At 30.7% G+C, this 27,778-nt stretch overlaps 1 protein-coding gene and 1 long non-coding RNA gene across 3 annotated transcripts; one reads left to right on the top strand and one right to left on the bottom strand.

The window, feature by feature from the left end:
• The first annotated feature begins 2,880 nt into the window (after positions 1-2,880).
• Positions 2,881-4,711, top strand: LOC139905264 (uncharacterized). Of its 2 annotated transcripts, none has more exons than XR_011779903.1 (3): positions 2,881-3,266; positions 3,335-3,454; positions 3,595-4,711. It is a non-coding gene; the product is annotated as an uncharacterized lncRNA (long non-coding RNA). The 2 variants fall into 2 exon arrangements; XR_011779901.1 differs by having other exon boundaries at positions 3,335-3,465.
• An 8,522-nt stretch (positions 4,712-13,233) lies between these two features.
• Positions 13,234-17,190, bottom strand: LOC121117788 (TGF-beta receptor type-1). The gene is made up of 2 exons (XM_040712281.2): positions 15,579-17,190; positions 13,234-15,517 (listed from the first exon to the last, which is right to left on the bottom strand). The coding sequence occupies exons 1-2, from the start codon at positions 15,763-15,765 to the stop codon at positions 14,121-14,123; spliced, it is 1,584 nt and encodes a 527-aa protein (XP_040568215.1). The 5' UTR covers positions 15,766-17,190; the 3' UTR covers positions 13,234-14,120.
• Between the last annotated feature and the right edge of the window lie 10,588 nt (positions 17,191-27,778).

Raw genomic sequence — 27,778 nt, 5'->3', positions numbered from 1 at the left:
ATGCAGGGTTTGAATCAGGTATTGTATTTTCAATCCGCAGTTCCAACAAAAATCAACTATTTCATCACTTGATAGTTAAGTTTTCGTTACACTTTAAATGCCATGATTCTTAAGCCACAAAGGTGTCGGCATTTCAGGGCTCTCAATTAGGATGGAGATTCCCGTGAATCCACCCTTTCATACCACACATTCTGACACCGGACCGACAAATTTTATTAGGACAGGACAGATAGAACTGCAGTCTTTTTAGTTTTTTGTACACCGATTCATAACTAATTAAAATACTTATTTGGAACTAAGACTTCAAGACTTGAGATGCCTGACATTCCTTAAATGAACCGATTTAAAGGTTTGAGTCACAATTGGAGCCTATCTTTATAGATAAATAATAAGAAATGTCAAAGTACATTTCTGAGACAAATTATTATAAACGGTGGGGGGTAGAAGGTATTATCTTAAAGAAAGAATTCAAAAGGTCATTTCATCATGGAACTTAAAAATGTTAAAATATGTTGTTTATGGGGTAATTTTGTTAATACACATCTAAATTTCAAGTAATTATTTCTACAATTTCCAATTTTCTATAGTAATGAAATAAAATGTCGGATTGGGTCGGATTGTGTGTCAAAGTACATAAAAATCCTGACCCATGGGTCCTAAAAAAAACCACCTGCATATCACTACTACATATTACGAATGTTTCTATTGATTATATTTTTCATATTTCCGGACAGTTAGTAATAATAATGTGTGTTCACTGAGAATTAAGAATCATTAAAACTTCGAAAGGAGAGTATTATTATATATTTTTTAATCACAAATATTGATTATCTATTAACAAATTGGATTAATACCATATACAACCTTTTGATAATTATTAATTATGGGGTTTTCCCATTCAAATTAAATGTAATGCATACAGCGCATAGCTCATCCATTTTATTCGAAGGATCTGTTAGATGAAGTTGCGTGCCTGTTTTTATCATATTCTTCCGTAGTTTTTATATTTTATGGATAATATTATTAAAATCAATGCGATTCACATGTCTTTGTGTCTTACAGAGCCTATAAGGCTCTGGTTCCTTATAAATACAAAAAATAAATATGTAAGGCTTGTATTAAAATCAAAAATATTATGTAATTTTTGGAGTTTTTATAAATTTTTTTGTTTAACGAGTTCATTTTTTAATTTTAAGGATAAGTTTTTGGAAGCAGCAAAGAAGCCAGGCATGGTTCGTCATTACAAAAAGTCCGTCTGTACCAGACTGTGGGACACAGTGTTTTTCTTTATAGGGAAACACTTTAAAGACTCAGGTTATATTTGTGCAGAATGCAACCTAACAAACAAAAAATCCCACATATATTCTGATGCTGCAAGGTCTTTAATAAAATAATGGGATCTGTCAGGAATGGGATAAGTTAAAGGATTGGGAAGAGTCCTTCTTCACACAAACTCGTATATGGTCTTAGTGAGCATGCAAATCCTTTCGTGTTGTCTCAAAACACTGGCACCAAAATGTATTTCTAAGTGCAGGGGCCAAATTATAAATATTGACTTCATGTTATATTTCTTTTATTGATAACAAATGTAAGACAAAAACTTTTTTTTTTATTGTCTTTACTATAGAAACACCTCAAAAGTGCGGGTGAGGGGACAATCCCTCCTTAACTACTATGGTTCCAGTAAAACTGCCTCTAAAGTAATTATACTCAAAATATTTATCTCTATGGCACGGTATAAGAATTTTTATTCTTCTCATAAAATAGTAAAAGTAGTTCTTTGCGAGTTTGGATTATATTAATAACATACATCCGTTCATTTTCCTGACAGTTTGGATTTCGGCTCATCTCTTCATTTTTTTTTTTTACATTCAGTCGTTCAGTTTTGATCCTCATAAGCAACCATTGACATTTAGGAAGAACTAGTTAACGAAATACATGTCTGCATATTGATATAAATTTGGATGAAGTCCTCGTTTGATCTTAGAGGACAATCTCTCACTTCTTGTTCTTTTATGTTGGTGTTCAAATGAAGAAAGGATTTTGTTTCGTGTTAAAGGTCAAAGAGATAAAAAAAAAAAAGTGGGGAACAAAACGAAAAAACTAAACTAAATGAACTTTGTTGATTATTCCACTCTGATGATTAAAAATTTAAAAAAAAACCTGAACGGCCTCTCAACATACCACGTAGTTTTGTATTCCGTTTGAACAGGTTTTATAAGAGGCTAAAATCCCATTTTCTCCTCTTGCATCAACTTGAGTCAAAAAATTGGAAAAGTAAATAATAAGGCACCAAAAACACATGACCACCGCCAATTTTAAAACAATTTAAATATTTAGCACATATTTGAATTCAAATAGAAATGATGTTTGGTTTCAATTAACTATTCGAATTTGGAACCCCAGATACCGTACATAGTGACATCCTATTTATTTCGATTCTGATACTCTATGGGAGTTCACACAAACCCATATTTTTGGAAAGCACCTTCCCAAAAAGGGGAATGCCCCCTGTACCATGAATTTCCGGCCATGGGCTATATGATAAATTAATCATTATGTATCCTTAAAACGGAGCAGGAAAGTTCTATATAAGTTTAAAACAATTAAAAACTTGGAAACATCAAGCAAAAATAATAAGAAATAATTATTCTGAATTATTAGGTGGAGAAAAATACATATTTATTCAAGGCATATCCAAAAGGGCATGAGTGTTGTTCCTTATTCGGAGTTTGTTTACATAACTGATGAAAGTGGTGCCATCTTGCGTGTATTAGTACTTTGCCACATCGTTACTTTTATTGTATGATATATCCCTATCATCTGCAAGGTGGTGTAACAGTTTGTAGCTTGTTGCTTAAAAAATGCCAGATGCTCACAGGAGTTTTGACAGTGCCATCTTTGCAAGAAACATACGCCTGTTATCTTTTATTAAAAAATATTATTATTCCGGGAGTTGAATTATTTTGCCACCAGATGGCGCCAATATTAGTTGTTTTGTTTACAAACGAATATAAGTAAACAATGATTATGCCTCATTAACAATTATTCAATTTTAGGCTAATCCTTCCCAACTATGGAATGATAATTCTATCATTGTTCACGGCTTAACAAGAGCTCACTTTTATTCAACCAATCAAATTTCCGAGCAATGATTATGGAAAAAGAAACTTTTTTCAGCCCATGGACCAAAATTTTAAAAGGAATTAACATTTTGGAACATTTTTTTTGATCTACTTCGCCGTTTACCACACAGTGGTGTTGAGGTTTTTTTATTATTAGAATATTATTTTTTATTTTGTGTTTATTAATATAAATTTTTCCATTCATGCAGTTTTTTAAGAATCCCGGTGTATTTAAAAAAAAAAAAGACTTTACTTTTTCTTCTACCAGAGGGAGTATAATGGTTAACCACTGAGACTAAGTCACATTTATACATAACAATAGATAAAAGGTACTAAATAGGTATATAGATAAATTATACAAAGATACAAAGAAATTTATTGAAAAACATAATAAAAAGTTTTTAAATGATGAATAAACAGTAAGATTATAAAGAGTAAACATTTTTCTTTTTAATTAATTAAAATTTAGATAAAGGTGATTTGATTTAACTTTGTTGAAGTAAATTCAGTTAATGATAGAAAATTTGGGAAATTCTGTGAAGATGAAAATTTCAAAACCCTATTAGTAAAAGGTAAGAAAAAAAAGTAAAATGGTTGTCAAAAGGCCTGAGCCTTGAAAGACTAGTGAATTTGTGGGAACCAATAATCAACTTTCTCAAGTTCAAGTCTGAAATGATTGATTCTAACTCCAGGAAGCAAGCAAATAAAGCTAAGACAATTTTGGAAGGGTTTTATAAGTTTAAATCAAAAATATTTTATCTCAGTGATTTCTTTAAAACAGTAAATCAGGTTAGCTTGAGCCTACAAGGTAGAAGATCAGACTAAGTTACCTGTGCTCAGAAGATAAAAGGATATATGACAAAATTGAATTATTGCCTATTGGAAAAAACAGTTTGAGAAAAAAAAACTTACATCATTTGAAAATTTCATCACCACTTCTCCTTCATCAGAATGTATTGCTACATCCACTGCCCATCTTGAAGGTCTTATTGTGGATTTTGAGAGAAGATACCATGACCTATTAAAGATGGATTATCCACTTTGTTTTGTAGACTTAGAAAATTATGAGCTAGCAGATGAATATGGTGAGTTGGCTGAAATGCTGTTGGACTTACAAGAGAATGTAAAACTCAGGAGAAGAGTGTCTTTTCCTACATAATAACAAAGGACTCGCACCCAAATGTTTTCAAACTTGTAGGACCAAGAGTTATTTCTTGCCCTACCTCATGGATAGTGAAATCTGGCTTTTCGGCAGTTTTGGATATTTTTAGTAAAATAAGAAATAAATTGGACCTCAACAGAAAAGGAACTATCTGACTACGACTGAATGAGTTCTTCAAAATTGATTATGATATCTTGTGTCAGAAACCTACACTCGAAAATTAATAAATAAGGAAAATATAGATTTGTAAATATTATGTCTGTGTGTCAAGTTAAAGTTTATCTTGTTTATTGTGAAACAAAAATATTATAAACATTTATGTTATGAAAGTGTTTTACCATGTTAAAAGAAAAATACGTTTTTTCTACTAAAAAATAAAAAATGTATTTTTATTCAGTTACCTTTTGAGAAAGATATAAAAATCAATCAATATAATTGTTTTATCATTCATTGCTCTATTACTTTTTTTATTTTGCACTAATTATAATTAAGTAAATGTTAAAATGTGATTCAGTTCATATGAAAGTAATAATGTTCACAAATCCTTCTATTTATCAGCCTTTCAGAGTAAACTATTGTAAACAATATGTTGTTAAATTACATTTTTGTAAGATTGCTCAAAATTATCTGTGGACCACAAGAATTTATATATGGACCACTAGTAGTCCCCGTGGACCACGTTGATAACCAGTGCTGTAAACTTTTATTAGTTAGGTGACAGAGTGTTGTATACTTATTTGTATACAATTTACTACATCTACGCCATCTTGTGTATAATAATGTTTTTTTTTTTACTTGCTTGTTCCCTATTAATGAAAGTTACATCATGTTTTGTGATGATAAGAAGCCCTTTTGACGGATAAATCAATCAAGTCATTATTACTCACATTTCCTCCTCCCCCTTTTTACATAACTTATGGGATGCTGGGGTTTAAATAAGGTTCATTGGAATCATGTTTAACCACATGGAAGACTCCCTACTGAATATATATATATAACTGTTCGTCATATAGTTACTTATTATCATCCCAGTGGTAAAGAAAGAGTAAGTAGACATTTTGATTAATATTGAACTCATCCTTCCTTCCTAAACTGTATAACATTTTACTCCTAGGTCCAACGAAAGTAGTATTTATTAGTGATGATACGTGTATGAACAGTTCTTTCAAAATGAACAACTCTTTAAATGAGTCCTTAAAAATGAATTATTTGTTCAATTCTATTCAAACTGGGTAAATAATTACTGACAGACGGAATGGACTGAGCATTCCGAAAAATTCCTGAGTTGTTATATCTCAATGCCAACTGATCCCATTATATAAATCTTCAATATGTATATAGAAAATTACTATTAATGGAAAATTGCCTGAAATTATTATATATATGCAGTGATTCATCTACCAATCTGCCCCATGTACAGATGAGTAAGACCCATCTAAGGATCCGTACATAATTATAAAAAGTATTGGGGAATTATGATGGGTCCTTTATAGTTTTTGAATCGACGTTGGTCGTTTCTAATCTGCCTCAAGTTTTTACAGAATAACCCGTTGACCTGGAGCATAGGTAATTCTGTACGTGTTTATTTGAAGTGGGGGGGTTTTTAACCTGTCTTTAGGTTCCAAGTTTATTTTTTTTTAAATCCCGTGTGGCTGGAGTGTTATTTAGGTAATTAAGAGGGTTATTTAATTTTTTGCCCATCTCCAAATGGGAAAATTATCAACAAATCATTATATGGTTTTAGAGCTATCTGATGACGGAACAAATCAGTAGATTAATCACTATAAATGTTGAATAATTGTAGGCAATTTTACGCAGAGGATAATTTTCCAGAGTGGAATTTCCCGCTGATGCTAATTTTCCGAAGACAATTTTTCGCTTATGCCAATTTTATGTAGAATAATGTAGAAGTATACTTTCTAATATTTATATATATATATTTACCCGGCCAACAGTTATTATTTACCCATTTTAACATACAAAATATTGAAGTATATTGCAGGATCCTGGGTGAATTAAGAAACAAGTTTATTGCCTATTAATTGAAACTCAAAGGACGTTTTTTAATCAATGTAACCTCCCTCAGAATTGATGGTGAGATCCAGGCGATAGTGAAAGCTGCTGAAGAGCCACCGCTTCATTGAGCATCAAGAACATGCCTTATTCTTCCGACTCAAGGGATTGAACTTTTTTCGGTATTAACCATAGTGGGCTCTTTTAAGGTATGTGTAACTTTTGTGGTGGTTTATTTGTCGACCAACAAATATTTATGTATAGCGAATTTGATAGGGAGTTGAATATACTTCCCTCTGTTACTTACAAATCTGCAGTTTGGGACCACTTTGGATTTCCTAATAAATATGATAAAAATGGAGAAAAACTTGTGGACAAAAGTATAATTAATTATCTGTAAGTATTGTTCCACACAAATTGTTTATGCCAGTGAAAGTACATCTAACCTGTCAACTCATTTGCAAAGACATCATCCCAACAAGTTTGTAGGGAAAAATAAAGGAGAAAATGACACAATAAGGTAACTTTCAAAATCTGCAGCATTTCAACAATATCTTACCGATGATTCTCAAAGGTCAAAAAGAATAACGCCATAGATTGTGTGTTTTATTTCTAATATAATGAAACACTTTTCAATGGTTGAGGAAGAAGGATCTAGGAAATTAATTAAAGAGTTACAATATAAAATCCCATTACAAAAATATTTTATTTATACTGTGATTCCTAAATTTTACGACTAAACCAAAGAAGCTCCGATAATGAGCTGTTCACTTCAAATTATAGATGTAGATAATCTAATCAATTATGACAGCCTAATTTAATATTTATTTAGATTCTTTGAAAGAGTATAAATTGCATATATTGAAGTACTACTCTTGAGATAGGAACTTATATAATGTTGTGAAATAATAATTATATTGAACTTACAACTGCAATTATTATATTTGCCTCTTAGTAGGAAAAGTATGGGTTATAAATGTTTGGTAAAAACTACCTACTCGTTTTACTACATTCTGTTAAAATATGTAAACAAAAATGCAATTGGTTACTTATCAAATATTCTTATAAATTGAACTAACAGGGGCGTCCGGAAGGGATTGGAAAGAGGGACTTATCCCTCCTCAAATCGAGAAATTTTGTCGTTACTATATAAATATTACCTGCTTACATTAGAAATTTGTAATGGAAAAATTGGTCATTTGTTAAAATTCAGGCTCGATCCCAAAATTTTTACTCTAAAACTCTTCAAAAAAAGATTTTTTTCTCCTATTGTCCATACAATGAATAAACCAAACTTCGGTATTTAAATACCTGGGGATTTTTTTTGTTTGATCAATTTTAGCTCCATTGTATTATTGTGTTAAGTATTCCGCATTAAAATTTTTGCAGATTTTTTATGAAAATGAACAGAAAAAATTGCTTTTTAAATTGAAGCAGTCAAATGATTTTCATGAATGGCACTAATAAGAACTCACGAGATAAATTACAATTAGTTTAATTTTTTTAAATTATTATTCCAAACCATTTTTTGGCAAAATATTTATTTTCAACAACAAATGCATTTTCCTCACAACTTCAATGTATAATAGCAATTAACTGTATTTCCAAGAAAACTTTAGAATATTACCTCTATAATGAAACCCCGTCCGCTCTGCTACTACTTTTCCAGCCTGATTGCCACACATTAAAAACAGGAAGTTATGTTGCTGCACTCTGTAGAATGAATGTGTGAAGAAGATATTATTAAGTCTCAACAATAACTATCCTCAAAATGTTGTTTTATAAACCAAAGACAAACCCTTGAAAAAATCCTGAAATAAGTATGCTTAAATATCTTAAACACCTGTGTCTACTTCTAAATAATAATTATATTTTAACGAAGAATCTTTTAAATAGAAATCTTTTCAATCTTCAATAAGATAAAGTTAATATGTAGCATACGATAAAGTAACGTTAACTCAAAATCTCTCTTTTTTTTTCATCATTCACACATATCTTTACAAGTTTTCAAGCTAAATATTTTTTTTAAAAAATACATATTTATATCGGTGTTTCTTTTCAAAGAAAATCAAATAAATTTTTACAGTGATAAAAAATATATGTACAAGTTTAAGAATTTGGAAGGGGCATGTAAAAATACGGAATATTTTATATGTGTACAATATAAATTTCAATTTTATTTCCAATCAACCTATTCTAATTTATAAGCTTTGTTTTTATGTAGTAATGCATTTAGATTATGTCAACTGAAGGTCTGATTTTTATTTATTTTATTAAATTTTTATCTAAAAACAGAAACTTTGACTTATTTTTGTGTAAATTTGTAATGTAATATTATTTAACTACTGGGATGTTCCCGTATTATAGATTTTATTTCGAATTATTTTATTAATACAAGGCAATCTTCTTCCCAATTCCGTTTTTTTTAATTCGTATTCAATATATACGTTCTCCTTTTTTTCGTTTGTACATTAGTTTTATTGGATTTTTAATTTTTTGGTGCATTTTCGAATGTACAATCCATACCATTAAAAAAACTTTGAGACAAGGGGAATTGATCTTGTTTTATGAAAATAATCAACTTATTAGCGAATAAATAAACTTGCCCTCAAGAACCCAGAAATCTTGTCGTACCAGAATAAAATATAGCCTTAGGTACGTAACTCAGAATTCTGAAGAACTTTTATTTTATGTCTAAGGGCGTTATATATTCTCCGAAATACCCTGGTTATTCGTTTTTATTAGCGGATGGACGGACAGACATATACTATAAATGTCTGTCCGTCCATCTCTTCTTCTAGTAGTCACTGATTTAACTTAACTTACAGTTGATATTTTTTTTAAAAATGGAGTGAAAACATTTTTGAATTAAGAGCTAATTTGAGCCCTCATTCAATGGAATAAAATGCTGCTTATGGGCAAGTAGATGGTGTTGCACTGATTAAGTATAAGTAGTGGTGTGTCAATCTTTATATATTCGGTCTAGTTCAGTCTTCGGACCAGTCCTTTCAGTTCTTGGGACCGGTCCTTCGGACTGTCAGTACTAGAACTGATTAAAACAAAAAGTTGGTGACATCATTAGGAACTTATATACAGTACGGACCGGACTGAAAGTGAACTGGATGGGACTGCAGCCTTCAGTCCTAAATAAGGAATCACACAACACTAATTCTAATTGAACATTACGGACATTGAATTCAAGAGAATAATTTTCCTATTATTTCAATCAAACGGGGGGACAACTGCGACTGCTTTGGCCTAGGTCTGTTGATCTTCCGATTCATGAAATATCCTATTGGCCATTGTACCGGCCAGTGGCGTCGCTAGGTCCTTTGCTGGGGTTGGCCTTAAGCCCATATAAGTGTCTAAAAAGTAAACATTTTTATATAAGTATTGTATAACGGTATTGATAGTTTTGGAGCTAAGCCCCCCCCCTCCTCCCGCCCCCAAATGATGAAAGCTAGCCATGCCTCTGGCAGCGACTATATTTGTAATATATTGTTTGAAATGAAGAATTAACACAAATACCCCATCCTTTCTAACTTCATGTGTGATTTAAAACGTAGTTGGCAAAGTTCTGTTTTATATATACTTACAAATACCCAACGTAATAAAATATTCAATATTGTATAAGCAAAAAAAAAAAAAAATACGGATCAGCAAATATTAAAAATGAAGGACTTTCATCATACTTTGCAAAAACTGAGGTCAATATTTACATTATATGTACATACGTATATACGATATACATCAGCAAATTTTAATATTTAGTACTAATCAGAATATAATAACATAATTTTACTTTCTATGAAAAATAATTTTGAAGTTATTACTTATTGTAATCTAATAGGTGAAATAGTTTGATGTACTAGGGAAATTTTGCTCTGAAATCTGTCGAGTTATGTTTTTTTTAAAGTTAGCAAATATAAGTTCCGGGACTACTTTAATAATAAGTATATTGTTCATATATACATATGTATGTTAAACGTATAAATAAATATGTATTAATATATGCGTTGTTAGGGATGTTAAAATTCTTCTAAATCCTCGAGATTATACATTTAAAAATAAGTAGAAGATGGTAACCTCTAAGATATTTTTATTATTAGAAATGGGCACGAATTCTAATTACAAAAATCAAAAATTCTAACGACGCATTAAACTGCTGGGCATTATAGGGCTAAGCTTGATAAGGTATTTTTAACATAGTATATTTTGAAGCAGCCATTTTGAGTGATATTTATTTTAGAACTTTTTTTTTTTGAATTAATGTTTTTTTTTTTTTTAGTACGAACTTTCTTTGAGAAATACGACGCGGGCCCCCAATCAAAAGCAGTCCTGCTACTTTCCCGAATATGCCATAAATATTGATTGTCAATAGAAAAAATTGAATTCGTTTTGAAAAAAACACTTATCATATGATATAAAAATATTACTTTATGTGGTAATGTTATGGTATCGATCTTGTTTTATGAAATACTAGCTAAGGATTACCCGGCGTTGATCGGGCCAAGGAGGGAGAGGGAAATCATATTGAAAATGGTCAAATTAATTGAGAAAATTAAAAAAATATTCAGAAAATACTTCTATATACTAATAACTATAACATGAATGTTTCGTTGTTCTCGAAAAAGATCTTGATAACTCTCATTCTATTTCTCTTGGATTCTTCAGACAATATCAATCCATTTAAGTATGTTAATTTACAACGTCTCATCATAGCAAAAAAAAATTAAGAAAAATATCTCTTATTATTGCCTATTGTAATCTTAGTATTATTATTATGGATATAAAAAAAAATAATATTTTATAAACTTCAAATAACATACAAACATGTATGCATCTAAAAAATTGTCTAGATGATAAGTCCATATTCTATTTACTTCAAAAAATTCCCAAAGCGAAATTCACGAAGTAAATTGCAAAAAACTTTTGTTGCACTAATTTTGCAAACAAAAAAAATAGTTAATAGCATTTATTGGAATTGTAAAAGAAACACAAACCTACAAATATTTTTTTGTACTTGCAAAAACAAAAAAATTATGAAGAAAAATGTTGTTGAAAAAATAACCCTAAATAACTGGTTCATTTTTGCAAATATTGCAAAAATTATGTTACAAAATGTTCTGGAAATTGAAAATCTTCCTGTTTACATTTAGAATCTCCAATTTTATGTCCAAAATGTATCGTTTTGTTTAATTTCTTTTAAAAATATTGAAAATAAACGTTTGATGAAAAAATGGGGAGAGGGGGAGAGAAAAAAATTGAAAATTATTCACAAAATGTCAGATATTTCAGTGAAATATCAATTTTTTTTTGGTCAATTTATATGCAAACCAATCTCCAGACAAATTTTTACAAACTTTATTCAATTTAGTAATCCCATATACCATTGAAAGTTCATTTTTTCGCACCTGAAATAAACGAAATTGCAATTTTCACCGATTTCTTAATTTGCCCATAACTTTTTTGATTTTGAAAAAATTTAGAAAAATTATTTATTCGTATAGTTGTTGTTTGAAACGCTAATCTCTTTTTGATAAATAACTCAAGTCCCTATCTAGTCTCCATGAGCTGCAAAAAAACGGTTTTTGTGTTTTGGGTATGACATAAGCTCCCCTAATATGACCCCTCCCCAAAAATCGACACCCCCGTCTTAGTACGTCCGAGCTCAAAAGAGGGACCCATACAAAATTTCAGATCCCTAGGTTCAACGGTGGAAAAACTTATAAAGGACATCTACACACACAATCTCTCGTTTATTTATATAGATATCAACTTATTTTTGAAAAAATTTAAAAAAAATCAATCTACCCACATTTTGCCTATATGACCAGTTCCAGTATGGTACTGAACTTTGCACAGTAATTCTTTACAATGCTCAACTCTAGGTTGGCTAAAACAGTGATGGAGACAGCCTTCAGTTGGTCCTTTTTTGTGTATTGGACTCCCTAAAGCTTTACTTGAGGCCTCCAAAAATACCAAAGTCCAGGGAGGAACAGATGTGGATGTGAGGAGGCCTAGTTTTGCTTTTCAAGCTGGTTGAGGAAGATATTGCTCCAGGTCACATGCTTTAATCCATCCAAAGGCTTGAAACCCTGACGAAGGGTTCTCTTGTAGGCATTAAGGTTTAAATCTAACTTCACCAAGCAGCAAATGGTGGTCTGGCTGTTGTCAAATTCCCAAACAAGGTCATTGACGGTCACCTTGCCTCTTCTTCCTTTAATAGTGCCTCAACCAATTCTTTTGACCTCTTTGGCTTCCATATTTGGACCTTGTGGAGGCTTTTTGTGTACCATAAGCGTTCACCCGGAACACAGAACAGATATAGCCAAGCACTTTAGAGATCTCTGATGGTTATTTTCCCCACGCAGGTAGCTACTGACATCCAGCTCTGTGTTGTTCCATGCTTATTTTTTGTTTACAGATTCTTTAGAAAATTATTCACGATAAGCTATTTGCGTTAAACATCGAAATGTAACAAATAGAACAAATGCTCACCATTTAAAAAAGTGTTGCATTTTAGACGGAGGGGCCTGTATCACATCGAAAAGTGAAAAAATAAAATTACGTGTAATCGTAAACGTGTTTTTTTTTTGTTAGAAAGAATGATCAAGTAGACTTTAAAAATGATATAATCCATTAACTGATTTGGAAATCTTAAAACAAATTCTTATTAATAAAAAAATTTATAAATCTAAGATATATAAAATAACAAAAACATGTTTTAGGGGTAAAATTACACAATAACCCATTATGTTGAAGTTTCATTTCATGAATAGATGTCATCAATATGTAACAAAATATACAAGCCATCATTATTAACATGATCAATTATATTTATTGTAAGAGACCCCGCTAAACACGGAAACAAAACCCTTTATGTTTCAACTAATACGCTGAGAATAGATAGAAATAGAGACCAAAATCATATTTTTTTCGATACATTTATTTATTATATGCGATATTATTCGATAAAGTTCATAGTATGTAAAATCATATATATCCATAAACAATATATTTTTTTTTTAGATAACATTGGTTGTTTCGTATTTTGTTTTTATGTCTTATTTTCTTCAGATGTACCATTTCACATAATATATAAAAACATTAAAATATGTAGATTCAATTTATGAAAAATAAGAGGTATTCGTTTCAGTCAATATGTGTTACAAATATTTTGTCTTATGAATTCACAAATAAAAAAAAAATATGGCGAATTTAATTCATGTATTTAGTTACATTACTATGAAGAAAAGAACTCAAAATAATATAAACCAACATATAGTTTAAATTGATTTTTCTTACAAATATATGAGGGGTGAACTAAATATAAAAATCTGTCTTGCAATATGAGGTATCTAATTAATAGTTAAATATCAATCTATAGTAGTACGTATAGATTAATCAGTCTATTTCAAGTCTTATTAATTAACAGAACGAGCATTCAAAGAGGACCTACTAAAATGACATGAAACATAATTTTACATACAGTAATAATTGGTTAAACATAAAAATAATGACCCGATGTTGAAATGGTGAAGGGATAAATAACTTGCTTTGTAAAAAACAAAAAAATGTAGATAAACAATGATTATAGATTGAAGGAAAGTCTCCACTCTTATATAATAATTAAAATGATAATTGTGGTTAACAATAATTCATTTCATTTATGAAAAAGAAATGACTCATACAATCACAATACTAACAGATTTTAGATTATAGTCTAATAAATGTCATGACTTAAAAGCAATTTTTTAAAAAGGAAGTTAAACATAATGAGTAAGAGATAGAACAAAGAAATAAGATTTTCTCAAAAATTAACTTATTTCTGAGAAAGAATAATCCAACTTTTTAAGAGTTAATTCAGATGCATTATTATTAGATTCGAGGGCAGAAATTGTCTTTCTTATTCTTAAAGTAGTCAGTCTTGACGCAGGTATAGGATACCAGCACTCATGCATGATTTTCCCCATAGTCTCAGTTACAGGATCTGTACTCCATATATTAGGTACGGTTGGTCGAGCATTGTCAATGCAAACAACCTTTTTCATCTCCTCCAAGGATGGATCTTGGCCAACATAATCAAAATATGGAGGCTTATATTCAGTACAAATAGATCCAGTGAAACCCCGAGCTCTATAAACTATTTCCCATAAAACGAGTCCAAGAGCATACACATCAGCTCGCTTAAATGATTCGAAATTGCGTGGGTTCATTGAATCATTTAACACTTCAGGAGCCAGATACCGCTTTGTGCCAACTTTTCCCGTGTGTGGAAGATCTATTAAGCCTGTGGCAGGATCTAGTTTTACGGCTAAACCTAAATCTCCAATAGCACATACTCCGTTGGACTTGACGAGTATATTTTTACTTTTTAAGTCACGATGTGCAATAGCAGGCTTTCCTTGTGTACCCACAATATCCATATGCAGATGATTAAGACCTGTAACAATACTAGAGGCCATACGGACCATGAGGTGAGTCTCCAACACTTTAATATTATTAAGAAAATCGAATAAGGATCCGTTTTCCATATACTCCGTCACAAGCCAAAGCTGTGTCCAAGTACCATTGTCTTTATTATCAGCAGCAATAAACCCGAGGATATTATCGTGTCTTAACATAACAGTTTGATAAATTTCAACTTCACGAAACCAAGACTTTTCATCAATGGATGAAAATATCTTAACGGCAACAAATTCCCCTCTCCAGGATCCCTTCCACACCTCACCAAATCTGCCTTTTCCGACTGATTCTGCAAGTGAGATCTGTCTTGCAACACTTCTCTGTACTAAGAGTGGGAGACCAGAACCTGAGCCTGAATATCCTGATGACGTTAAAAAGTCTTGTAAAGTATCATCAGAGGCAACAGTCCTGCAGGATCGCACTTCCACTTCGTGATATATCCCAGAGTCATCTGACCAGCAATGCTTAGGCCAGAGTCCATTACCTTTTCTGCGATTCTTTCGGTGGCGAAGGATCATGAGAATGAGAGCGGATAGACTCAAAGTCAAGACAATAAACAAAATGACGGAAATGAGTGCAATCCATAGATAGGGCGAGGAACTCGCATGCGGAGCTTGGATCTCATGCAGGCGAATCGTGAGGTGTGCGTTGCAAAAGTCCCCCGAGGAGCAGCACTTGCTCACATAGCTGTGATTGTAGTTGTAGTTGTACTCGCAAATAAAAGGACGATGACGAGGGATCAAAATCTCTGAAAAACAGAAAAACAACAATCAATCAAGGACTCAACACTCACTAATCAGGAGCCCCACCTTTCTGGAGACAACTCAGGATCCTCGTCACTTCTCCACTTTCAAGGTCCTTCCGAATAGAGGCAAAACAGACTCCTCCATCTGTTGAACAGTGCGTGATCCCAGAGCCACAAGAACGGGGATCACAGGCACACTTCAGCCCTCCAACTAGCTTCAGCCCCAAAAGGAGGAAAAGTAAGAGAGCCATGGCATGAGGAAGAGTCCGTCTCCAACACAAGTCGTTCACTCACATTCCAATCAGATAATAGTAAATAGATTTCGTCAGAAGAAATTACTTTAAAAAATCTTAATGAGTCTTTTGGCAATTCCTCCTTTTTATAATAATATCTAAAGCTGCTCAAGCTGCTTCTTTTTCTTCTTCCTCTTGTTGCTGCTCCAGCTACTCCATCTCTCTCCGGCAGTTTTTACTCTTTATGCTGCTCCTTCTCTCTCCCTCTTCTTTTCTATCTATCTATCACTAACCCAGCTCAGGGAACACTCAATTAAATGAATAGTGAACGCCCTCTTTTTTAACTTGACTGTAGTGCAAAATAATTTTCATGTAATTATAAGATAAATGCAGTAAATTGAAACTCAGGGGCATCAGCAGGGGGAGGGGCTGTATCCCCTCCCTATTTAAATCAATCAAATTTTGTACTGAGGAAGAAAAAATTATCGCCATCGGGGAAACAAAAATTCTTAATTTGTTTGTTTTAAGAACTAAAAAATCCTGTAGACGCCCCTAAAACTCTGTCTACAAGATTTTATTTTGGGATACTTAATTGACAAAAATTTAAGGTTAAATTTTTTAGATGGGGCCGGAAAACAAATCCTTTAAATAAATATTTCTCTATTTTTTCCCACAAATCAATAATTCTTGGATTATAAAGACAAACTTTTATTGATTGAGAGGAGGGGCTCAGCCTCTTATGTCCAATTTCCGCTAATGAGTGAGAGTAAATCAATTTATATCAAGTGAACATGGTTTCAAAAATGGACATCCAATAAAAACACCTAATTATCACTCTTTTTTTTTCAAATCAAATTGCACCAAAATTCTTCAATATGTTTGTTAAACAGTAACTTTCTGAAGCGAAAAAAAAAAATAAATATATTCAACTCCTACATTTTCATCTAATAGTCTGATTGAATTGTGAACTAACTCAATTTCATCTTCGTTGTTAGAGTGTAAATCATTTCATTATAAAATTTTGTTATATGAAAGATATATAACAAACATATTTTATATCATTGAAATGATAATTGTTTTTTGGTTAAACGCTCTACGAAAAAAAAAAATCATTTTTTGAAATTTGTAAAATAGGAGGGGTTAAAGTTTCAATTTACTGCATTTACTTCAATAATATGAGGAAATTATTTTGTACTTCAGTCAAAATAAGTACACGCTAAAATAAGATTTTGTTCAATATATTCATTCATAGTCCATAGAAGACAAGAGTTAACATTAACTTCAGTGCTCCCTGACGTCACTAACTCAGCGCCTGCTTTTCTTTTTCTTTATTCCCTCTCTCGTTTATTAGGGGAGATCGAGTGAGGTTGTCATATTTTTTCCGTATTTTGAAAACTGCTTATTTACGAGTATTTTTTGTTGATTAAAACCTGAAATCCAGCTCTGTAAATATTTAAATATCAATGTTGAGGTCATATCAATTATGTGTCTCAAAATAATATTTCAATTGCTTTAGTCTTAACCACAAACATTTTTGTTTTTCGAACAATCATTTCGAACAAATCAAAAGTTGTGTGCTAAATACAATTCTTTATTTAAATAATAGCATATAAGTAACTATTTTTATATAAAGTTGTAGAAAAAATAAGATAGTTTTCACGAGACGTCAGCATTGTAGATGTCTGCGAATTTGGGCCTAATCAACCAAGTTTTATAACAATGAAACCCCTAAATTTATTAAACTATAGGAAATATTTACCTATTGAATGTCGCAATGGGACCAACAAATAAAAGGATTTAAATCTTACTGTCTATAAAATTTGTATCCTGATATTGCTTAGTTTTATTATATTATATCTAACCTTAAAATGCATTAAAAATATGTTATTACATTGTTGTATAATATTATTTCGGTGTTCTAGATAAAAATTAACACTTACACTGGAAAGAATAAGATACTTTTTTCTATTTATTTGACTTTTCTATTTCCTAATACATAGTTCAAAAAGTAAAATAAAAAATTGTTACAAAACCAGCCATTTTTAGTAGATATTACTTTGATTTTATTCAAATATGAGTGTTGATCATTTGGATGAAGAAGTCTTTTTATATTCTTATAAAGCCATTTGTTGGAATTTAGTCCAGATTTGCTTGGAAATATATCAAAAAAGATTTTATGGTGTAAAAATATCCAATTTAACCTCCCAAAATGGCGTCTTCTCCAAATATGATGCAATTCATGACCTCATTAAACGCTCTATTATATTCATTTAAATACAATTTTGACCAAACTATGGAAATCACAAGATATTTTAATGTCCATGTTTCAAGTGCCTTTTTCAAAAAATATGGAATTTTCTTTATTATCGATTAAATATGCAGAATATGAATAACAAAATTATTTTGCTTGCTATGAGGACATTAGCCGATAAAGTATTTTTGATATCTAACAAATTTTAATATTGTTTTTGAGACAACAACCAACTCGTTTAGAACTCGCTCGGCCTCCCCTACTCAATCCTCTTGCTAATTTTCAATTCCTTTTATTTTTCTCTCACAACTTCCTTAAATTTTTTTTTGCTCTTCGTATTCATTTTAATCTACCTCACTTCAGTCAATACTCAATGCCTTCTCCAATCCTATTTCATAACAGGTCAATTTTGGAGTTTCTATTGGGGTTTTTTTTTTCTGACGTTATTCGCAAATCCCTTCCATTTTTTAACCTTAAAGCTGTAATTCAAAGAGACCTGGACTTCAAGCTACCCCAATGTATTGTAAAGTATACAAATATGGAATATACATACATATATAATACAGCGTGGAGTAACAAAACTAACACACAGTACTCAAGGAGACATGTGGTGCGTCAACATAACTTGAATAAAAATCAAGGAAAGGAGAAAATCCCAATTTATTTTTTACCTCATTTTATAATATACAAACGCCCCAACATTTTATAGACATATTTGAGTGACTTATAAGTTATAGTGTTTGCATTCAAGTTTGTGTGATAATTTAAGATACCAAAGAATGTTTGCTATAGTTGATAACCTTTACTTGATTTAAGATTGACCCCTATAAGACGTCTTTAAATAAAATCTATCAATTCCTCATATTTTTATACTAACGATCAATTTTGGCTACATTAAGTGCAATTTTGATTAGTTCAGCTCCAAGCAAGCCTGAGATAAAGGGAATACTCACAAATTCCTCTATATATTTAATAAGTACAAAGTTAGAAATGTCTCTAAAATGTTGATCCTTAATTCTACTCTGAGTCCGACGAGTACTTACAATTATAAATCCCGAAGAAATCTTTAGTTTTTACGAGGGATTGCACATTATACTTATATAGGTACTCTCCTGAAGAATTAAAGAATAATTATGATTTAGAAAATAAAAGAAACACTGTTGAGGTTGTCAACAACAACAACAAAAGCTCACACGCTAAAAAATGCTTCGGAGTTACAACTATATGTATGTATGAGTAAAGTGATAGCTGATAAAGATAATTTTTGAAAAACGAACAATTTCTTGGATGGTGAGATAGTTCACATTTTTAAGTCACACTTCCACATCAAATCAATCGCATCGGGTATACACAATGATGAAAATTCAGTGTAGAATGGACATGTTAAAAAAATGGAAAATCAACATGGTAATCCAGGCAATTTGAAGAATGTTTTAGAGCAGGGATTATCAACCTTTTTTACTGATGTACCACTCGTAAAATAGTTAATCCAAGTATTCCCTTACCAACACAAAGCATTTTCAGCTTCATTGATGTACCACTAGTAAAATATTCTTTCAAAATCTCAAGTACCTCCTGGAGTGCCTTCAAGTACCCCAAGGGGTACAGGTACCCCATTTGAGAACAACTGTTTTAGAGAAGAGAAAGAATAATACTCATGACGTTTCATTCGATTAGCTACAATCAGCTGTGACAAGAGAGGAAGGAGAAAAAGATATGAACAAGGACACTTGCTAGAATTACTCCAATGTCAATCCCCAATTCTAATCTGAGTCCAACAAGGACTTACAATTATAACTCCGCAACAAATCCTCAGTGTTACACTCTGTCTTTTATGAGCACACACAAATGTTCAATCAGTTTTTGAATATAATTGAATCTATTTAGGAAAGGATGTTCACTACTCAGGAATTAAATAATACTCACAACTGCTAAAGAAAAGTAAATTCTTTCTTTATATTACCAATAGCAAAGTAAGGGTGTAGTTAAAAGATACAGCAAATTTACATCATTATTGATAGACATTGTAGAAAATAGTTATGCACGCTATATGGAGAGCAATGCTCAAGTAATTATAAAATTATACATAAAAAGTAAACTCTAACATTAGTAAGCAATTGCTTATCTCACTCTGATTATGTTCATAATCCCAGGTGTTTCTGTCAATGTCGATTTTAGGATTATGCATGAGGACATTTGGCTTTCCGCACTTTGCCTAACATCTCATTTTCCTATACTCTAATATGGGGGACTTTTTTCAGAAATAAAATACAACTTTTTTATTTTTCCAAAAATGTCAAAAAAAATTAGATTTTTTTTTTGGGGGGAGGGGAGTCCTTTTTTTATACTGTGTCAATATTTAATTTAATGACTTTTTTTAGAAAGTAATATTTTATATATTTCTTATTTTTTTAGAAAAATTTGTATTTTATAAGTTTCCAAATTTAGTTTCAGTTTTTCTAATAGTCAATACGTAAATAATCAAAAATTTCCAACTTTAATCTCATTTTTTTAGACTTTAACATTCCATGGGGGGGGGCACCGGCCCTAGATAAATATCGTAATGTAAAAAGGCTTAGGCTCATGACTAAGAGGAGGGAGCAATGCATTTTTTGGCTGTTGTCAAACAAATTTGTCAAAAAGGAAATTATGATGTCTAAATTTTAAAGATTTATTTACAAAATCCCAATGTTTATGTTTGTGAAAATATGAAATACACTTGCATAATTTAGATTCATAGAGCAAGTTTGTTTGTTGTGTATGCTTTTCCGTACGTCATTTTTAAGTGTAGACGCTTTCTCTATCACATAACAATATAATCGAGTAGCACACTCGATTATATAAATCTTAAAAAGAAAAAGAATGGTTGTATTCGCATAAAGTTGTGTAAAATTGATGAAAACTCGCAGAGATTTAAATCAGCTCATTATACAACAATATATCAAGGGTTAATAAAAATACAAGGTAAAATCATCCTGTAATTGTGCCTGCTAGAATTTTCAATCTGATGTATTGTACCGACTGCTAGGCAAGACAGGTAGATTTTAACAAAACACGCAACCACTCATAGTTTATGACGTCACTATTGCTAAAATTTTCAATTTTATATAACGTACCGACTGCTGGGCCAGAAAAACAGATTTTGACAAAACACACAACCACTCATCTACTATGACGTCAATATTAAAACCGTGGTGGAAGTCGAACATCAGTCGTACACGCGTTATGGTATAACCTTGTATTTCTATTAACCTTGCACTATACTATAATATATGATTTGAATACTCATTTTTAACAACAAGTGCTTGTAGATAAAACTCAAGGAAGTACTTTAGTCTATAGACTTAAGTCCTTCCTGGATCATTATGTTATACTTTTTTTTTCTCCAGCAGTTATTCCTATTATTTCATTCATTGAGGAGCAAATATCTATGTATTGAGCAGCTTCATGCGAGTCTACTCATAAAAAATAAAGAGTCATACTTTGGATTTCTTGAAGAGTTATATTCTATAGTATTAAATCAAATTTTGCCTGCTTGTCGACGTCTATAACTCCGACCAATGGCGGGTACTTCCCCTACTACGTAAATATATTATAACTACCAACTGAATTTGGTCCTTTTTTACTGTTTCTTTTCAGAAAAAAGTTTGCATAAAAAAGTAAAAGTAACAAGGATCCTCTCTTTACAAAGACACATAGGAGTACATATTAAACTATGATCAGATAAATAAATGAGGCATGAACGTTGTTTGCTTATATTTGTTTGTAAAAAACCCCAGAGAGCAACGCCGTCTTGTGGCAAAAATGGTGGCAACTCTAATACCTAATATTCTTTAATAAATAATAACATACGTATGTGACTCACATAGAGGCCGCTGTGAAAATACTTTTGAGCATCCTCTTTTTTTAAACAACGCGGTACAGACTGTCACGCCACCTTGTGGATAATATATATATTTTTATTTTTCCAATGCCCTATTAAATCACTTTCCAAGGAACACACGTTGAGTAAGAAGAGTGACACTCCATTATTTTACGGAACTTTATGAACTACATTAAGTCAAGTACAAAATATAAAAAAATTATCAACTTATTACAATGACTAATTTAATCTATGTTTATGGTGTATACCAATTACCAATTACCAATTAAATGAATTATTCAATCTCAGTTCATTCATTCTCAAATGTGTCGGATATATAAGATATTTTAGAACATACAAATATCATTAATTATTATCATTCAACAATCCCGTATTTGCTAATGTAGCACATTTTACAATATACGTACAGTTTAAATTTACGCGTATTATTTGGGCTTTTCTTTCCTTCTTTTTTTGGAAATTTTAATTTTTTTGGATGCGGGCCTTTTTCATTTTTACAAATAACCTTTTTTTCCATAGAAAAAAGCCAGAATTTTCTACTTTATTTTTAGAATGATTGGTTATAAAGAAAGCCAAGCTTTTTTGCTCATTTTTGAATAATTTATGTAAAAAATTCCTTCATTTTTTAAGATAATATTTTTTTCGATTTTTGAAACAACCTTTTTTCTTTTTTGTTTAAAAAAGGGTAAATCATTTTCCTACATTTATGGTTTTTAATCATAATGTCTTCTTTATGTATATATTTACAAATTATATCAAAAATGGGGCTTGGCAAAATGTTTGGATTCATAATTACATGTCAATGAGACACAATAAATGTACTATCCAAATTATATGTTTTGAGTATATTTCAACAGCATATGCAAACAAACATAATACATTTATGGCAAAGTATAATCATTAAAAGTGATTCATAGCAGAATATATAAAATATTTGAGCTATGTAATTGCGAAAATAATAGTAAACATACGTACATATAAACAAAGGCGTAGCAAAAAAGTCATGTCATAATCTAAAAGGAACTAACTAAATTAGTTGAGGATGAATTTAGAGCATGTTTTACATTCCAAATACACAGTTATGAGTCATAATTTATGAGCATGGTAAACACTAAATGAGGGAGACATATCTCTGGGGTTGTACTGGATGGCTGTTACCTCCCCAAATTAAGGAATTTTTGCTTTTTACTAGTACTTTTGCCGTCATTCCGGCAAATCATGCAGCAGAGCAAAAAAATTAATATATGAAATTTTTTTCCAAAATTTTTATTTTTTCGTGAAAAACTATGGATTTTGTAAGTTTTTTTCTCAAAAATTAATTTTTTTGTGAATAACTGTAGATTTTTGAAATTTCTTTCGATAAAATTTAATATTTTAATTTTTTCCCAAAAATTTAAATTTCTATAGATAGCCATGGATTATTGAATCTTGTTTGCAAAAAGTTTAATTGTTCAATTTTTTTTTGCAAAACATTTAATTTTTCAATTATTTTCACGAAAAAATTAAATATTTTATGAATGGCTTTTGATTTTTGAAATTGTTTTCCAAAAAATGTTATATTTGAAAAGTCATTTTTGAAAAAAAAAATCCCAAAAATTTAATTTTCATCAATTTTTTTTATAAAACTTGGATTTTGAAAAAAAGGGTAATTTTTTTGTGAATAGCTATGGATTTTGGATTTTTTTTTTTGTCCAAAAAAATTCCAAAATACAATCTTGCGGACGCCCTTGCAATGGATTCAACAACAAAAATTTATAAGTACATTAGTCAAACAAATTAATAGATCCTATATTTTTTTTTCTAAATTTTGATATTTTTAGGACTTTTTGATAAATGAGATCAATAAACAGGTTTATAATGGTTTGTAATAGACCTAAAAATATAAATGACGGAAAATACAAGAAAAACAAAGTTTTTTTCACTATACTGAACATGACTCCTTTCTTTTGTAATACAGTTTATCATGGCTACAGAGGACATTTTCCCAGCAATGATGATTGCTTTGTTACTCACATCACAGCGATCTGCCATTCTCACAAGAATAAGATTTAATATAAGTTTCAAGAGAAAAGAGCTCTTTAAAATAGTATACATACCAACTTATCCATTCATAGTAGAATCATGGGAGTAAGTTTATTAAGTTATATAAGAGAAGAAGATAATATTATGACGACTTATGTATAGTACGCAGAAAAATATTTTCTCTCTTCCGATCCTTCTCTTCTATAATCCATGCTTATGACTTGAGACGTAAAATAAAATTTATAGCTGGTACATTTCAATACTCCGTCACTCAAGAGGTTCAAATAGTATGGCCAATACATAAAATAATAAAGAATTGAAAATCGTCATAACTATGTAATATAATTTATATATTTATACAGTTTGTTTCCTTTTATGGATATTTTTTACTCTTCACAAGCGTAGCAGGGAGTATTTTAGTATCTTTGAATATATGTTTGTTTTCTTTTTGGCTGTGAGTTGAGCAATTATTTGACAGCAACAGTGAACAAGAATAAGTAAATAATTACATTCTTCTTGAATAAGCAGCCTGCTAACTAATATTATAATAATTATTTTACACACACCGGGATGTAGTTTTTATTTACGTATCTACTTAGGGATAACGTATCATCTTTAGGACTGCGGACCGCTGTCTAGTCCAGTCCCACTTATCGGTCCTTAAATAAGGTATAATTGAACCCTCGTGATGTCAATGAGGGTCCTCTTTTTAATTTATCTGTTAATAATTTAATAAATTATATATATAACTAAATAAAAATAAAACATATTCGTATTATAATGAAAAATATGATATTTTTTGCAAGATACGTGCAATAATCTTTATATATATTTAGTATATCTTAATAAACCATCGATATTTTTATGAAAACTTCCAAGGACTGACAGTCCTAAGGTCTGGTCCCAAGGATCGATGGTCTTAAGGACTGGTTCCCAAGACTGACACTCCTAAGGACCAATAGGACCGGTCCTAAAACTGGACAGGACCGAATAAATAAGTACCAACACAACACTATAATCAAAATGTTATCTTTATTGAAAATCGGAACCTTAAAACAGAAAATGAGTGGAAGAGGAACATTATTTGTTTTTTAAATTTGAAAAATATTTTTTTTTTTCTCCTGCCTTAAGTTTTGTTTTTTCACCATTTAAATTTTTTTGTAAAAAGCAATATTTTTGTAAATACGTAAATAAAAACTATATCCTGGTGTGTCAAAGGCCATCCCACCCCCTCCCCCTGCTGACACCCTTAATAGTTATACTATATTTTGTTATCAGTTGCCATTTTTTCTTGTTCTGTTCACCTTATTACTGTTCTGAATGTTGAATTTAAATGAGGCTTATTAAGATTGTCAATTTAAAGATGGAAAGAATACAGTAATTACAAACTGATTTTAGGACCTTTTTCTTTCTTCTTTTTTGAAGAAAGGTTGCAATATATAATAAAGGTAACGATGTGTAAGATCTCTAATAAAGAAAAAATAAGTTGAAAAATTAGGAGCTGACAAAAAAATATCGTTTACTGAATTAAGACCTGTTCTATGATTAATACAGTGGTGTAGTTTTTAATAAAAAAAAGCGTGTGGAGAAGGCAAAAGTGAGATATATGGTACACCTGACTTAAGTCCCTTGTTAATATCAGCTGCCTGTTATATGTTTTTGGAGGGAGAAAATGAATTACTGTTTGAAGAGGAGAACCTTCAACTTTCAAAATTGTTAGTAGGTATTTAAAATATTACAATTATATTTAAATACCTATTAGTTTTATTATGTTTTTTATAACAATTTACAGCAAAGATAAGTTTGAATTTTCCATTTGCCACGACAGTCTATTAAAAAATGAATAAAAAAGAGCACACTCAATAACTGTTTTTCCTTTTCTAATATGGAACTGTGTTTTTGTTTTAACAAAAATCCCATCCCTAGATATTTTCCATAAATTTAAAAATCCATCTACTAACGTCCAAGTTTTTACCAAGAAGTTCATTATATTTGAATTAATAATACCTACCATATCGTTTTAATATTGATATGTTTGACAATCTATACGCTATAAAAACTTACTTAAACTTTACTTTACTGAAGATATTTTGGCTCTATTGTAATTAATTATATATTTAAACAAGGGAAGGTTGTAAAAGTACTAAAATTTGAATACTCCACATTCCTGATTTAATTGGCAAATTATAACTAATTTGTTCGTGATTAAGGTTATAAACATTTGAAGCTATAATGGCAAAATAATTGTTTCAGGGAAAAAAGAATAAGTATAATAATTTTTGAATTAATTCCTTGTGACAGTGAATAAAAGTGCTGTTCATTTCTTTGTATATTCGTTCCCAGTCTTTGCAATTTATCAAAAACATGTCCTCCTGATGTGGAAATTCGAAATTGTTTTACTGAAATTTAGGTCATCATTGATGAATTTCATGGAACACCCAATTCATCTTTATCAAGTTTGAGGAAGATCTAAGTTCTTTATGGGGCTCCATGTAATAAAAATACACTAATAGATTATAAAAATTCAGTGGTAAATTTCTGATACCAAGAAATAAGAGGAAGATTAAGTTTTGTTGATCTATGTAGAGGGTAATATAATTGCCCAGTATTCAGACATAGAGGACATTTATACTCCTGACTTCGGGTCCGTGAAATGTATAATTTTGAGACGGAGTAGAAATTTATAAAGGAGAAAAAACATGTTTTCTATATAAATGAAATATGGACACATTTAAAAATACAAACGAATAAAACGTAGGAAAAAAGGGAGGGCCTTTTCTAAAAAAAATAAGAAAATTTGCATAAAAATAATAGATATTAAATTAATTCACAGAAAATGTATTAAGGCTATAATGTATAAATAATCTTTTTATTTGTTGGCAGCGACCATATCCTGTTGAAAAAACCAGTTCTTGTCCAACCATTGCAGTTTACTAGCATAAGTTACTCTGAGTAATGATCCATGTTAAAATTCAATAATGTAAAAGTAATAATCGTGCTTAAATAATTTTTGAAATAAAGGATTTCTCTGAGTATGAAGTTAAATCCAAGTCTGAATCTCTTAATTGTGAGTGTGAAGGGGCTGTTTAATTTGTATTTCGTGCAGAAAGTTAGAGTCGTGAGGACGAGTACCAGCCTTAGTCGTTGGGTTGTATCGGGACATCTCAACTAAATTTTCCTTTTCTTTATTCTTAATATATCCACTGATATAACGGTGACTTAAATGAACTATGGCAAAACCGTTCGATTAATATTGTCATTGGAAAATTGTTTTATGGAAATTACCATCAGTTGAAAACTGCCTCCAATTAAAAATACCATTAAAATCACTACATATATAGTATAATTGGTTATACTATATATGTAGTGATTCATCTACTAAAGATGGGTCTGACTCATCAAAGGATCCGTAGATAATTTTCCCATCTTCCAAATATATCTCACATCTTCAGGTAGCACAAAGGCAAAAGATGAAATTTTACTCACAATCCATTGACTTAGAGCATAGAACATTCTACATAGGGTGTTCTTTAAAGTCGCAGTAGTGTTTCTTCACCTGTCTTGAGGTCTGCAGTTATTCTACACAAATTCTGTAGACCTGGAGATACATTTGGGGAATTAGGAGGGATATTTTAGTGTAAGTCATCTGCAAATGGGAAACATTTTAACAGATGCTTAAATGGGGTTGACTCATCTGTAGATTGAACCAATTGGTAGATGAATCACAATAAATATATTACAAGTATAATTGCGTGCAGTTTTACTACTACTGCAGGTAATCCCATTGTGCACTATCAAAAACTTCTTATAGTCCTGATTTTTGTTCCATTCAAAAGTTTAATCCCTTTTTATAAAACATTTATATATTTTTAAGA

Source organism: Lepeophtheirus salmonis, chromosome 5 (assembly GCF_016086655.4).
Source record: "Lepeophtheirus salmonis chromosome 5, UVic_Lsal_1.4, whole genome shotgun sequence".
NCBI lineage: Eukaryota > Metazoa > Arthropoda > Copepoda > Siphonostomatoida > Caligidae > Lepeophtheirus > Lepeophtheirus salmonis.
This window is presented reverse-complemented; position numbering and strand designations above follow the sequence as displayed.